The following is a 12,945-nucleotide window of genomic DNA, read 5'->3' as shown; positions in this document are numbered from 1 at the left end:
GTGTGTGCAGATTCCCCATCAACTTCCTTCAGTCCTCCATCAAGTTCACCAATGAACCTCCTCTTGGTAATAAACTCCTTTCTGAGACTTCATTTATTTATCTGATTCAGTGAAAGCTTCCGTTGTTCCTCCTTCGTGGATTTCTGTGGTGATATTATTAGACCTCTGGCTCTTGGTGTGTTTTATCGTGGCTGTTTGATAGATTAATTTATTAAATGAATCAGTACAGATGTATTGTTTTTGACCCTCACTCGTCTGTCTCTGTAAGGGATGAAAGCAGGTCTGAAGAGGACTTTTAACGGCGTCACTCAGGATCAGTTAGAGATCAGTAACCTGCCTCAGTGGAAGCCTCTGCTGTACGCTGTGGCCTTCCTGCACACCACTGTGCAGGTATCTGTCTGTTTACATCATCTTTACTACGACCGGTCTGTCTGCTTGTTCAGAGTTTGACATCAGGCCCTGCAACACCACAAAATGATGTAAAATCTCCCATCAGGAGCGTCGGAAGTTCGGCCCTCTCGGCTGGAACATCCCCTACGAGTTCAACCAGGCAGATTTTACCTCCAGCATGCAGTTTGTGCAGAACCACCTGGACGAACTGGATTCAAAGAGAGGAGTCAACTGGAGCTGCCTGCGCTACATGCTGGGTCAGTCCTCTGTGAATCTGTTCTGCTCTTTGCTCGGTGGAGCTCTTCACAACATTAGCTCATCTTCCACCTGACTGTCTGTCTTCATGTGATCCTCAGGTGAAGTCCAGTACGGCGGCCGGGTGACAGATGACTTGGACAAACGTCTCCTCAACACCTTCACTCGTGTCTGGTTTAGCGAGAACACCTTCAGCGACAAGTTCTGCTTCTATAAAGGCTACAGCATCCCCGGGAAGGCCAAGACGGTCCAGGACTTCCTGCAGCAGATCGAGACGCTGCCGCTGGTCGATTCACCTGAGGTCAGAGCACGCTCAGAAACAAAACGTAAAGGCTGGATGTCCAAGCAGACAGACCAGCAGCTTGAAGAAGCTGTAGCCCCCGTAACGGTGGTTTGATATACTCCTTATACTTATACTAGAAGGTATGGTCCTGTTCCTTGATTGCAATACTGATTACTATTGATAATAAGATAATATTGATTAAGTTCCAGGTTTGTTTGGTAAATATCACATTTCCTGTATTTCATAAATCCACGCTGACGTTTATTTGCTGCAAGAACATCCAACCAAAAAAGCATCTTGTCTCTGGGTTCAGAGTTGCTGCCCCAAGTGACGGAAGTATCTTGTCCAAAAGTAGCATGCACATCCATCTAGTTAGGAATCCCCGGGGAAGACCCAGAACCTGCTGGGGGGACGATATAGCCCATCTGGTCTGGTGAACACCTCGGGATCCTGCAGGAGGAGCTGGAACGTGTTGCTAGAGATAAACCTTTGACTTCCTGTTTGCAGGTTTTTGGGCTCCATCCCAACGCTGACATTACCTACCAGACCAACCTAGCCAATGAGACGCTCAGCACCATCATCAACATCCAACCAAAGGACAGCGGGGGTGGGGCCGGGGAGACCAGAGAGGCCAGCGTACAGAGACTAGCCAGTGAGATGCTGGAGAAGCTACCACCTGACTACGTGCCGCACGAGGTGTGTGTGTCACCAACATACAAATCATTATGATGATATATATTTCTAAGCTATGTAACCACATAGACACACACTCTGCAGAAATATTGAGAACCTTGAGTGTGTTTTCAAAGGTCAAAGGTCAACTGCAGAAGATGGGTCCACTTCAGCCAATGAACATCTTCCTGCGACAGGAAGTGGACCGCATGCAGCGAGTCATCAGCAGCGTACGGAGCACGCTCACCGACCTCAGACTGGCCATCGACGGTCAGCCGCAGCACACACACACACACACACACACACACACAACCAACCAGTTGATTTGACAGAACTTTCCTCGCCACAGGAACCATCATCATGTCTGAGGATCTGCGCGACGCTCTCGACTGTATGTTCGACGCTCGGATCCCTCGTCTGTGGCTGCGGCTCAGCTGGCCTTCAGCCACGCTGGGCTTCTGGTTCAGCGAGCTGCTGGAGAGAAACCAGCAGCTCAGCAGCTGGATCAGCACCGGGCGACCAAACCAGTTCTGGCTCACCGGTTTCTTCAACCCGCAGGTCGGTTGAGACAGAGTGAAGGCCTCAGTCTCATCCAGTCATCAAGATAATGTTGATCTATTTATATGTGTGTGTGTGTGTGTGTGTGTGTTGTTCTTCTCAAAGGGTTTCCTGACCGCCATGCGTCAGGAGACGACGCGCTCCAACCTGTCCAGGGGCTGGGCCTTGGATACCGTGACCCTTAGCAATGATGTCACCAAGATGATGAGGGAGGACGTGTCGGCTCCGCCTCCAGACGATATGGGCGGAGTCTACATCTATGGCCTCTTCCTGGATGGAGCTGGATGGGACCGGCGTAGCGCCAAACTCACAGAGTCCCCACCCAAGGTCAGTCTGTGTGCGAAGTCCTGATCTTTGCTCTGTAGGTTGTAGTAGACCAAATAAAATACCCAGCAGTGACAGATGAACCTCTCTGCTGCCTCCTCAGGTCCTCTTCACTCCCCTCCCCGTGGTCCACGTCTACGCCGTCAGCTCAGCCAACATGGCGGACAGTAAGCGGCAGCCCGGCGGCGGGTCCGTCAGCCTGTATTCGTGTCCCGTCTACAAGAAACCACGTCGGACCGACCAGAACTTCATCTTCTCTCTGCAGCTGAGGAGCGTTCAGCCGGCGGAGCACTGGACCCTGCGAGGCGCCGCACTGCTCTGCGACTGCAAGTGATCCTCAGACATCAAAATAACGTTTAAAGGACCAAATAGGTACATTTTTATTTTCAAGTTTTAGCCTCGTAAACTGCAAATCACGTATATTAAACAGTCCTGATGATTATTTTCCGAATCCATGTTGAGGTTTTAGGGAGTTTCTTCTTTTCTATAAAGAAAAAAAATCAATGAGCAGAGACGTTAAATAGATCCTTCATGAAATACACCAAATAAAATATTTCACCAGAATGCATCTGACTTTTGTTTTTATTATGTCATTAAATAGTTTGCAGTAAATAAAATGTATGTGATACTGGATGTCACATTTACTAACCAGCTGTTTTTTAGTGTTAAAGCAACTTTTCTCTGATAAACCGACAGATGGATGTTAAATCATGCTGATGCTTCACTTTTAATCAGGTGAATGTAACTATGTAACTTTGGGCTCCGGCTCTGGAGATGTACGTAACACATATAGTATATCAGTATCCATGTATGTCATCTAATCAACACGAACACTGCATATCTGAGCCACAAAAGAAAACCACAATTTAAAAATCTAAAATTTAAATCTACAAAATTTTGCATTTAAAAAAAAGTAAACCACAAACAACACACTCGAAGACTTCAAGTTTAGTTTGACGCTTTGTTTTCCAGACTCCAGAGGATGAGTCGATGATTTAAACTTAATGTGACTACAGTTTTTAATTTAATTAAAGTTTTACCACCTTAAAACAAACTTACCTTCATCAAAAACGCGTGAAAGCAAATTCAGCATTTGAATAAGACGGATCAACTCTGTGAGTTTCATATGTTCTCGATACTCTGAGAGAAGATTTAGGAATAAATCACTAAAACTAAAAAGTCTGATCTAAAATTAGTTTTGTTTCTTTGTTTAGGTTTTATATCAGAAATCAATCAAACTGATTTAATTTCAGTTACAAAAATCAAAAGCAGAATTGATGATTTTCTCAGTGCCACAGTTGATTCCATGTAGCTCATCTTTGTAACGAAGAGCATAAATTATCTTTTTAAATCAGGACGGTCTAATTTTAAATCAAATTCAATTGTTGCCGTAAAACTGAATTTTAAATTAAATCATTGATTTGGGGAATTGATCCTGGAGAGGCAGAAAAAAGAGAAAACCAAAGTCAGTACAAAATCTCAACAAGAGAAGAAATCGATTTCTCTAACTCACTTCACAGTGACACATAAATCATAAGTTTGTAATGTTAAATTCACTGACTTCACTGTAATTATTGAAGAGCAGACTTCACTTCGGTTACAGAAATTATTCAAGTGAACTTTTATTTTCTCAACGTGACAATCAAACACAAACCTGCTTTAATGTCCATGCAGTCACTCACTAACAAAGCAATACTGTAGGAACAACATCCAAGTCACAGGGTTTGCTTACAGAGTAAGCGTGTGCTGCTGTAACGCTGCTGCCAGCGTTGACGTAGTTTGGTGCAGATAGCTACGTCCCAATTTGTAGCTTTGCTCAGAAATGAAATCACTGATTTGAAATAAAATGATAAAGTGTGAGGGAGGTCTCATGGGGTTCCTGCTTCAAAACAATAATTCTAATAATAAAATAATAATAATAATTTAATAACACAAATGTTTCCTTACTGTAGCTACAAGACTGTGCTCTCACTCAAATACTAACACACTAAAACTTTATACAATACACATTTTAAATATGAATAATTCCATTATTTAGATGTTTATTCATCAATAAATAAAGACTTTTAACATGACCTGTACGACTGGTATTCAAAGGTCCTCAGCTTGCTAACTTTACTTAACTATCAGATTTTCAGGTTTACTCACCTTAAATCAGCTCTTTTACATTTTCCACTTACACAAACTAGAGTACTCTTACTTAGTGACCCGACCCAGTATTTGAACCGGGACAGGTCCAAATTCAAGATCAAACTGAGTCCGTGTAGGGTCTTGTTCTTTTGCTGCAGGTTTCGGGACTATGTGTCAGAACAGGTCCAGGCTTTTGGACTTGTGAAGATGTCTGCAGCCTCTCATCGTGATTGTTCAGTTTATTCAAGCTGATCAACCAGTGACACACAGTTTTTTAAACATTTAATTAGAATTATTTCACCTGTGATGAGTGCAAAACTCTTTTTTTCCTCCAAACTTTTTTAACGTACTATAACCCTGTTATAGCTTCACCGTCCGACATGCAAAAACAAGTGAACAGCAGAGGTGTGATGGTGGGAAAAGCTTTGTGGAGAAGTTCTGAACTGTGAACACTTTGTTCATTTATTTTCCCAGTCAGTGTATATATTGAACACAAAACAAAAAGACTATATATTTTCCGATTTGATAATAAACGACCAGAACACACGTAACTGTATGAAACAACTTGATGACGATTTCAGGAATCTTGTTGCTTGTTGTCTTGATGTTCAGTCAGATTGGATCCGTGACCGACCTGTTCCCTCTCACTTCCTTCAAAAAACGTTCAAACAAATGTTAATCTTCATTAATCGCACTCCTGCAGCTCTGCTTGGTAGCAGCAACCTTGAAAACTTCTCTTTCACTCCCTCTGTGTGGTCTCAGTGGTCCAAAAGAAAACGGCCCAGATCTTGTCACTGTCTCACGGTTTACGATAGCTGCTTCATATCGTACATCGGCACCTCAGACTCCTCTGCCTTGCCCTCATCGTCAGCCACCTTGGCGGTGTCTGGGCTGCCCTTGCGGCCCTTCGGAGGAGGGACGGGAGCAGCTCCCTCTGTGGCACCCTCGGCTCCTTCCTGGCCCTCCGCGACAGTCCTCTCCTTCTTCAGGTTGAGCTTTGCCGGGACGCTCTTGGTGATGGTTTCCTTCAGCCTCTCGCCCGACTGCTTCAGCCTCTCACCGGACTGGCGGATCTTCTCGCGCCTCTCAGCCGTCACGATGCGCTCGCCGAACCTGTTGACCTTGGTGCCAAGGTTCTCGCGGGTCTTGCTCATGTTCTCCTTGGAGAAGGTGGCTTTGAAGCTCTCGATGCGTGTCAGCCCCGTCTTTTTCATGCGGCCGGCTGACGAGGAGTCTGCCTCCTCCACCACCATGTACTCCTCATCCGACTCTGGAGGGAGCTCAAACTTGTCCGGTTCCACCTCAGCTCTGGCGCCGGTGCTGCCACTGGGTTCTCCTGGCTCGTTGCCTGGTGTGACAGCCTTCACCTCCTGGTCACCCTGCAGAGAACCGGAGAGAACATCATGATTAAAACAGATAAATCAGACTTTGTGCTGGGGAAAGAATCCAGTGCATTAGATAGAAAAACTATTTCCCTTTTCCTGCAGATGAACAAAGTTTAACAGTTGATGTCAGGTTTAAATCTGTGCCATGTAGACGTTAGCTTTTAGCGTGCAGGTCTTGATCCTGCCTCCATAAATAAACTGCAGCACCTGTTTCTGCAGCTCAGCGCTCAGCTGCAGGAAGCTAAACATATCAACGAGCAGCAGCGTACCAAGCAAAGCTGGATCGCTTTCAGCTTCAGGCCACGTCATGGCATGCAGCAGTCTGTAACTGGAAGATCACGTTATGCCCAATATGAAATGGAGCAAAAATGTTGAGGCCAAAGCTGCAAACTGACCCAGATCCCAGTAGACGTGATTTCCTTTAAGAAGGTTGACCCTGATTTACGATCAGAGTCCCACTGATTCAAGCTCAATACAACAAGTAAACACAGTTACCCAAGTAAAAACTAAAGAAAAGCCACAACCACAGGGAGCGATAGATTTACATATAACATCCAGTTGAAATCAATGATAATGATGTTCAGCAGGTTAGAGAAGCAGCTTTCTACATTTTGATCTGTGGTGAAATGTGACCTGGACAAATATACTAAGCTGACTGTGCGAGGCATAAATTTACTGGGGACTGTCTTCAACATCCCCAAGAACCCCTGAAGAGCTTCAAGCGAAGGACAAAGTATGATAACGGAGGACTCGTGACTGCAGGAATCTGACGTATTTGAATGATGAAATCCATAAAGTTGAATGAACCTTCACGCGCGTTAGAAAAAACAGTCTGTTGAATGCTAACAAGACCACCAGCATCTTTGATTACATGCATAATAGGCGCTATATGACACCCGATATAGAGGCTGACATTTCCAAGGCTTTGACAGAGTGCATAACGGTCATAACTGAGGTACACAGCAGGAGCTTACAGCAGCGTCTGCTAACAAATTCAAATTAAGCAAAAGTATCGACAGAATTTGTGTTTTTTTGGGGCGTTATGTGTTTTTAGTTTTGCAGTGACTGTGAGCAGCTTCCTGAAATCTGCCAGGTTTGGTAACCTTGTGAACAAAACCTGTGTTGACTGTATCTGGTAACCTAAACTATAACCAGAAAAACTGCAACAAGAAATGTAACTCCTCCTAAAACGGATTAGCAGTGTGTTCATCAGTTGATAGGTGTATTTGGGACAGAGCCAGTTTAGCTGTTTCTCCCTGCTTCCAGTCTTTATGCTAAGATAAGCTAAGTTCATCCACTACTTGAGTTTTGCTGTTGTTGTTGAGTGCAAACAGACAGACAGTTAATCCAACGTAATAAGGGAAGTTCATCTTGAAGGCCTTTCTGCTGAGTTAATCTGTGGACAGGGACGAGTGATCAGAGGGGGAGGGTCAAAGGTCATGGGCCCATCTGACCCCACGACATCACGGTTTGAACCCCCACAGCTTCTGCTCTGGCTGACTGAGGCAAGTTCGTCCATCGAACGGCAAGCACGGCCTGTTAGCAGCTAACCAAATGATTTGTAACCCTCGTCCGGTAGATCGTCCGTTAGCTAATCCACAGAGAGAGGAAGGGTGAGAGAGCAGACATCTATATTAGGAGATGGTGGAGGTTCAGACTCAGAATAACCTGGTCTGTCAGAGCTCAGCTGGCACAGTCACTTACAGTACAGAAAGCACATAGCAGCTCCGCTAACTGAACACACTTCACTTTGTTTTGGTAGTGCGGCAAAAGTCATTTGTGAAACATAACTTCTTTGTTTTAATGAATGAAATCTTAATTTCATGGCTTTGTCACAGATTTTTGGTAAGGCCATGACTTCAAAATGAGAAATGAGAAAACCTTCCGTTAATATTTCCTCTCACAGAAACCCGAGAAGTTTCCGTGAACTACGTTACAATAATAACTGTTAATTTGGTGAGTGCTAGTGTAGGTTGGTACATGTAAGATAGCTGCTGTCAGACCTTTGACGATGGTGTTGCTTTAATTATACGAGTGTTAAATATTGAAAATAAATTTCGGGAAGGATCGATAACTGTCTGGGTTTTTTGCAGGTGAACTGTTGATGTAAAGTTTCTGCCATTGAAAGATTTTGTTTTTTTTTTAGTGGTTACCTCACATGTAAGTAATCTTTTAGAGAAGAATTTGAAAATGTAAATCGACAGCCATAAGGGCCAAAAACAAAGACCTAAATCAAGATTCAATAGTCTTAACAATCACACAGCCGCAGGGCTGAAAAAGCAAATTTAAAGAGAGAATCCAATCATGACATCCCTATTAATTATTATCGACTTACAGTATATTATTGAGGAGACCAGAGTTTATGTCCTACAATTATCATTTGTCTTTCAGTTAACCAAGATCTTTTCAAGCATTGAAAAAGGCCATTTTAAAACCGATGATGTGAGCGTACGCCAGACATAAACATGGGAATCTTTCCCAACTTCAACACCCCCCCCCCCATGACGTGAACACAGCACTCACAACACAATGCAGTCTGAAATCCAGCCAATCACAGAATCTTTCTGTGGTTTGATCACTGTGTGACCTCACTGACCGCTCTGCACCCTGACACTGTACATTACAGTCCAGATTACAGTAACTGGACACACCCCGCGGAGCCATTCCCACATTTGTCCCAGTCAACAAGCTAGCTTACATGCTAACTTCCAAGTTACATGTATTGTAATGCATTCTAATAGCAGTTAGCGTGCTAATAATTTGTATTGCACAAAACTTAACAGTTCATTTTTACTGGAACAAGATTTTACTTTTTTTAGTGAGGCAGCACAAATTGGCATTTGTAGAGCATCTCGTCATTTCAACAAGTGTCAGTCAAACTCAATGGCATCACGTTGCTTGGCTAAAGCCAGATATTATGTAAGAATTCATTTTTTTAACTGAACTCAAGTATGTAAAGTAAAAACCTTGCAACAGGCAAGAAAAGCTGAGCTAGAGCTGCACTCAAATTTCCACAAATTTATACCTAACCCTAACCTTATCAGGATTTAGTTTTCATCCAAATAATCGTTCAGAAATTTCTTTGTTTCTTTATGAAATCCCTTTCTATGAGCTCCAGATCTGTGGTGTAACCTTTCAGTATACTGACGTTTATCCAGGGCTAAAATAACGAGGTCACCATTGCGCTGGCAGCTGCTAACTGTGAAGGCCAAAGAAGTAAAACGAAGCCTAGTCTGTGTGTGCACTTGTTGCTATTTCAACCCCACTCGAACGAACTCAGACGTTCATTAGCTAATGCAGTTTGTTAGTGTTCAAAGAACTCAGAGATGTGACTCGGCGGAGGCCTTAAAGCGTTGCTTAGTGATCGTGAATGTCTTCCTAATGACGAGAAATGTGCCTTCGATGAAGAGACGAGTTTGAGAAAAATCATGCATGAATATTAAAGTTTCTCCTGCTCTGTGGAAAGTAGACATATCTAACTCTATATACCAGTTACTTCCACCTTTACATTCATCATCTGTCACCAACCGGCCCTTTTGACTTCTTCAGTCCTGCCGTCAGTTTATCTTCTGTTGAAAGTGCCTACCAGGAACTGATCATTATAATTAGATTAATAATGTTCGTGTTAGTTAAGTCATATAATAATCCAGATGCCACCAATATAGGTCTCCTATTTCTTGGGCTCCATAGTTATGGTGACATACAGACCCTGAATGCACTGCTACTTCATCTTAAAGATCCACTTAGTTCTTTGTAACTGATCCAGGGTTGGGTCGGGTCCAAATTATGTCCACTCTAATCTGGTCAGGTAATGTAGACTATATTTGTATTGTCGCAAGATTTGTGTTTGGGTTGAACGGTTTGGATTAGTTCTTTTTGGATCAGGCATGACTGTCCTCGGTGCCTTTTCAGATCAGGTCTCTTTTTCTGTTATCTCAGGTAGTTTTCCATGGAATCACTTTCAGATCACGGGTTCCAAAAGCTTTCCTTCTTTGAGTCCGGACTAGAAATTGTAAAAGCATTAGAAGTTTTACAGTGATTTTATTCATGCAGTTGTAGATTAGCCTGATGTTCTACATAATTTCTAGATGAGAACCAACACTCCACCTTCCCGATACAAAAATAATACTTTAGAAATCAATTCCCAAGAGGCAGCTGGTCCATTTCTGCTGGTTGTGAAGTACTTATGGACCATCAAAAGATTCTGGAACAGATTTGCTTTTGCAGCCAAAGTATCAAACATCTGTGAGTCTTACCTGATAAATGACCACCCTGAACTTGTTCTTGGCTAGGAGATCACCCTGGGTGGCCTCCACCTTCTTCACCCTTATGTTCTGGTTCTCCACGCGCACCCTGACGTCCTTGATGTGGCGGCTGACCTTGCGTGTCTTCTCCAGGAGGCGGTCAACGGTGGAACTGGTGTTGGCGTGGTCGTTGGTCAATTTGACGACATCCGCCTGGATGGTCTTTACCGTGTTCTCCAGCTCCAGCTGACGCTCTTCCATGCGTTGTTGTGTGGTCTGGACGCTGTCCATGAGGCCCGCCACGCGCTCCAGCAACGCCATGATGCTTCCTGCATCATCTCCACCACCCGTCGGCATGCCCGGTTTGTCTGTCATACTTGCTTTTCGGTTCACCTGCCGTTTACTTGTCTGTTAGTTGCCTGGTTGCTTGGTTGATCGACTGTTCAGTGAGCCAAATGTCAAAGGGAAGAAGGGATGAAGGAGAGTCGGGTGGATGAAGAGAAAAGTTCCAGCAAGATCTGTTGGAATTCACAAAGAAATCTTGGAATTTCAAAGAAAAAGTGCAAATCAAAACCCTGAAAAAGAGAAGGATCTGGGTCGAGTCATCGGAGGATCCAAAGGAGTTCAAGGGAGGAGTAATAGAAACTTCCTCTGGGAAGGTAAGGAGAGAAAGGAGGAGGACGGGAGTACCAGAACACCCCTCTACAACTGGAGGTTGACCCTGAAATTGGTCAGATCAACTGATAGACTCCACCCTGCTGGGAGGGAGGGAGAGGGAGGGATGTAGGAGTCACGAAGAGGGAGGGATGGAGGGGGAGAATGGTGAGGCTAAAAAGAGAAGGACTCTAAAGCGTAAAGGGAAAGTATCAGTGAGTTTAAACTATGTTTAATCAATGTTTTAACAATGTAGTGGTAGATTATCAAAGTGAGCAGTGACCACACTAAAAATAAATCAAGTTGATCTTATTCTGATTTGGAATTAAGAAGTCAGCCTTGAGAAACTATGAACTACCTGCAAACGTCTCATCAGTCACAGAATGTAGAAGTGAAATGGATATTACAGGAATGTATGTTAATGAGTGAGATAGATAAAGAGTGACATGGATCCCAGCTTCCTTCTGTGTTCTCTGCTGCTAAAAATACAGCGAGGGTAAAGTGACTCCCTGCACCTCTTTGGGAGATGAGTGTATTAAAAGGAATGGAAACCCCTCCCATCTATTCCTCCATCATCCATCTATCAACTTTTCACTTGTTCTGTCTTAATCCCTACCTCCAGGTTTAGACTTTTTTTTTGTGGCATCACCAGGCCTCCAAACATCCCAGCATGCACCATCCCTGCCATCTTTGTTAGTTACTAAAGCCAGATAGTCCCAAATTTGGGCAAATTGGGTGGAGTCTAGGAGGAGCTGGGATGGGAGGAGCAAGCAGCAACCAACATATCACATTGTGATAGGCTGAGACAACTTTCAGTCAAAGTAAATGAACCTTGAATCAGCTCTTTAAGTTTTAATATTTAATCAGTGCTGATGATTAAACAGTGTTGTTGGATGATTAGTAATGCACTTCAATTACAATTTCTTCTATGGCCCATGCTGCACCCTCCCACCAAGTTTCATGAAAATCGGGCCAGTAGTTTTTCCATAATCCTGCTGACAAACAAACCCCCAAATTGCAGCAGTAAAAATAAATAAATAATGGTTAAGAGTAAATACCAAACTGATGCAGCAAAACGAGAAGCATCATCTTTTTTTATTCAACTCGTTATTCTCAGATGAACTTGGGTAATAATTTCCTATGTTACGTCTCCCCTTCCCGACACTTGTGAAAGGTTTAAAGAAATGCAAACAAACTGTGCTTTTTCCTCCCTTATACCAGAATGATAATGGGTTTAGCCAAACCTTTCTCCAGTGCTGGCACAGTGCTAAGACAAAGTGTGGAGGTCAGGCTATGCAGGACTACCCAGAACACCACTCAGCTGCTGATATTTTCAAACTTGTAGACTTCAGCCCCAACCGATAGACTCTCTATAATGTAACCAACGTAGAGATCTTGTTTTATATTTAAAGACATGCAAAATGTTCTTTGTTTGGAAAAGGTTGGTGTCATTTGTGTTCTGGATATCTATCAGCCAACAACTTTTGCTTTTGCACTCATAAGAAAAGTTGTTGGATCTTTTATAAGTTGTAGCTAGGGTGTCCTTGAAAGTTCAGAAAACTTCCTAAACCCTGGAAGCGAGCCAACCGATGATCAAAACACTCAGAAGAAAGAGGGTGACAAAAGAGGGATGAACTCAGATGGAGAGATAAGGGGACTCCCCGCCGTCTAAAAACCCTCCACCAGCTGCTGCCTATAATTATCCTGCCGTCACTGCTATATTTAACTCCACCTCCCTGTAGAAGACATAGATGCTTCTACAGCCGCCGGGAGCACTTGGTTTTCACTCCTCCTTCACTCAAGGTGGGTGGAGTCTTCAGGTTGTCTTGTTATTATGCCTACAGTTCAATACAGGGATATAGTACCACCTGTCAATCAACCCAAAACATATTTCTCTTTATGCATACTGTAAATATCTTTGCAATGAAACAGTTTCCAATTTCTTAATTTATTTTAGTAAAATTGTCTTTCGTTTGTTATTTTTTGCTGGTTTCAAGTGTAAAACTGTTTTTTTTATTATACCCCCCCCCCCCCCCACCCCCCCCCCCCA

General features: G+C 43.5%; 2 protein-coding genes across 2 annotated transcripts in view; one reads left to right on the top strand and one right to left on the bottom strand.

The window, feature by feature from the left end:
* dnah5l (dynein, axonemal, heavy chain 5 like) overlaps positions 1–3,044 on the top strand; it is a 32,703-nt gene extending 29,659 nt beyond the window's left edge. Inside the window, exons 89-97 of the mRNA XM_027274426.1 lie at positions 11–66; positions 269–390; positions 497–647; positions 747–946; positions 1,436–1,624; positions 1,738–1,870; positions 1,950–2,158; positions 2,264–2,485; positions 2,586–3,044. Of these exons, the coding sequence (XP_027130227.1) occupies positions 11–66; positions 269–390; positions 497–647; positions 747–946; positions 1,436–1,624; positions 1,738–1,870; positions 1,950–2,158; positions 2,264–2,485; positions 2,586–2,816 (1,513 nt within the window). The 3' untranslated portion in view covers positions 2,817–3,044. The remainder of the gene's footprint in view (positions 1–10; positions 67–268; positions 391–496; positions 648–746; positions 947–1,435; positions 1,625–1,737; positions 1,871–1,949; positions 2,159–2,263; positions 2,486–2,585) is intronic.
* Positions 3,045–4,079: 1,035 nt separating this feature from the next.
* cavin4b (caveolae associated protein 4b) lies at positions 4,080–10,966 on the bottom strand. Its single transcript, XM_010754624.3, has 2 exons — positions 10,254–10,966; positions 4,080–5,991 (listed from the first exon to the last, which is right to left on the bottom strand). The coding sequence occupies exons 1-2, from the start codon at positions 10,614–10,616 to the stop codon at positions 5,419–5,421; spliced, it is 936 nt and encodes a 311-aa protein (XP_010752926.1). The 5' UTR covers positions 10,617–10,966; the 3' UTR covers positions 4,080–5,418.
* Positions 10,967–12,945: the final 1,979 nt, after the last annotated feature.

Source organism: Larimichthys crocea, chromosome XXIII (assembly GCF_000972845.2).
Source record: "Larimichthys crocea isolate SSNF chromosome XXIII, L_crocea_2.0, whole genome shotgun sequence".
NCBI classification, from domain to species: domain Eukaryota; kingdom Metazoa; phylum Chordata; class Actinopteri; family Sciaenidae; genus Larimichthys; species Larimichthys crocea.
Note: the sequence above shows the minus strand (reverse complement) of the source record. Positions and strands in the feature narration are given on the sequence as shown.

Coding starts and splice junctions, on each gene's coding strand:
- cavin4b (XM_010754624.3), bottom strand. CDS start 10,616: ATGACAGACAAACCGGGCATGCCGACGGGTGGTGGAGATGATGCAGGA. Junction 5,992..10,253: donor TCAGGGTGGTCATTTATCAG/GTAAGACTCACA, acceptor GGTTCTCTGCAG/GGTGACCAGGAGGTGAAGGC.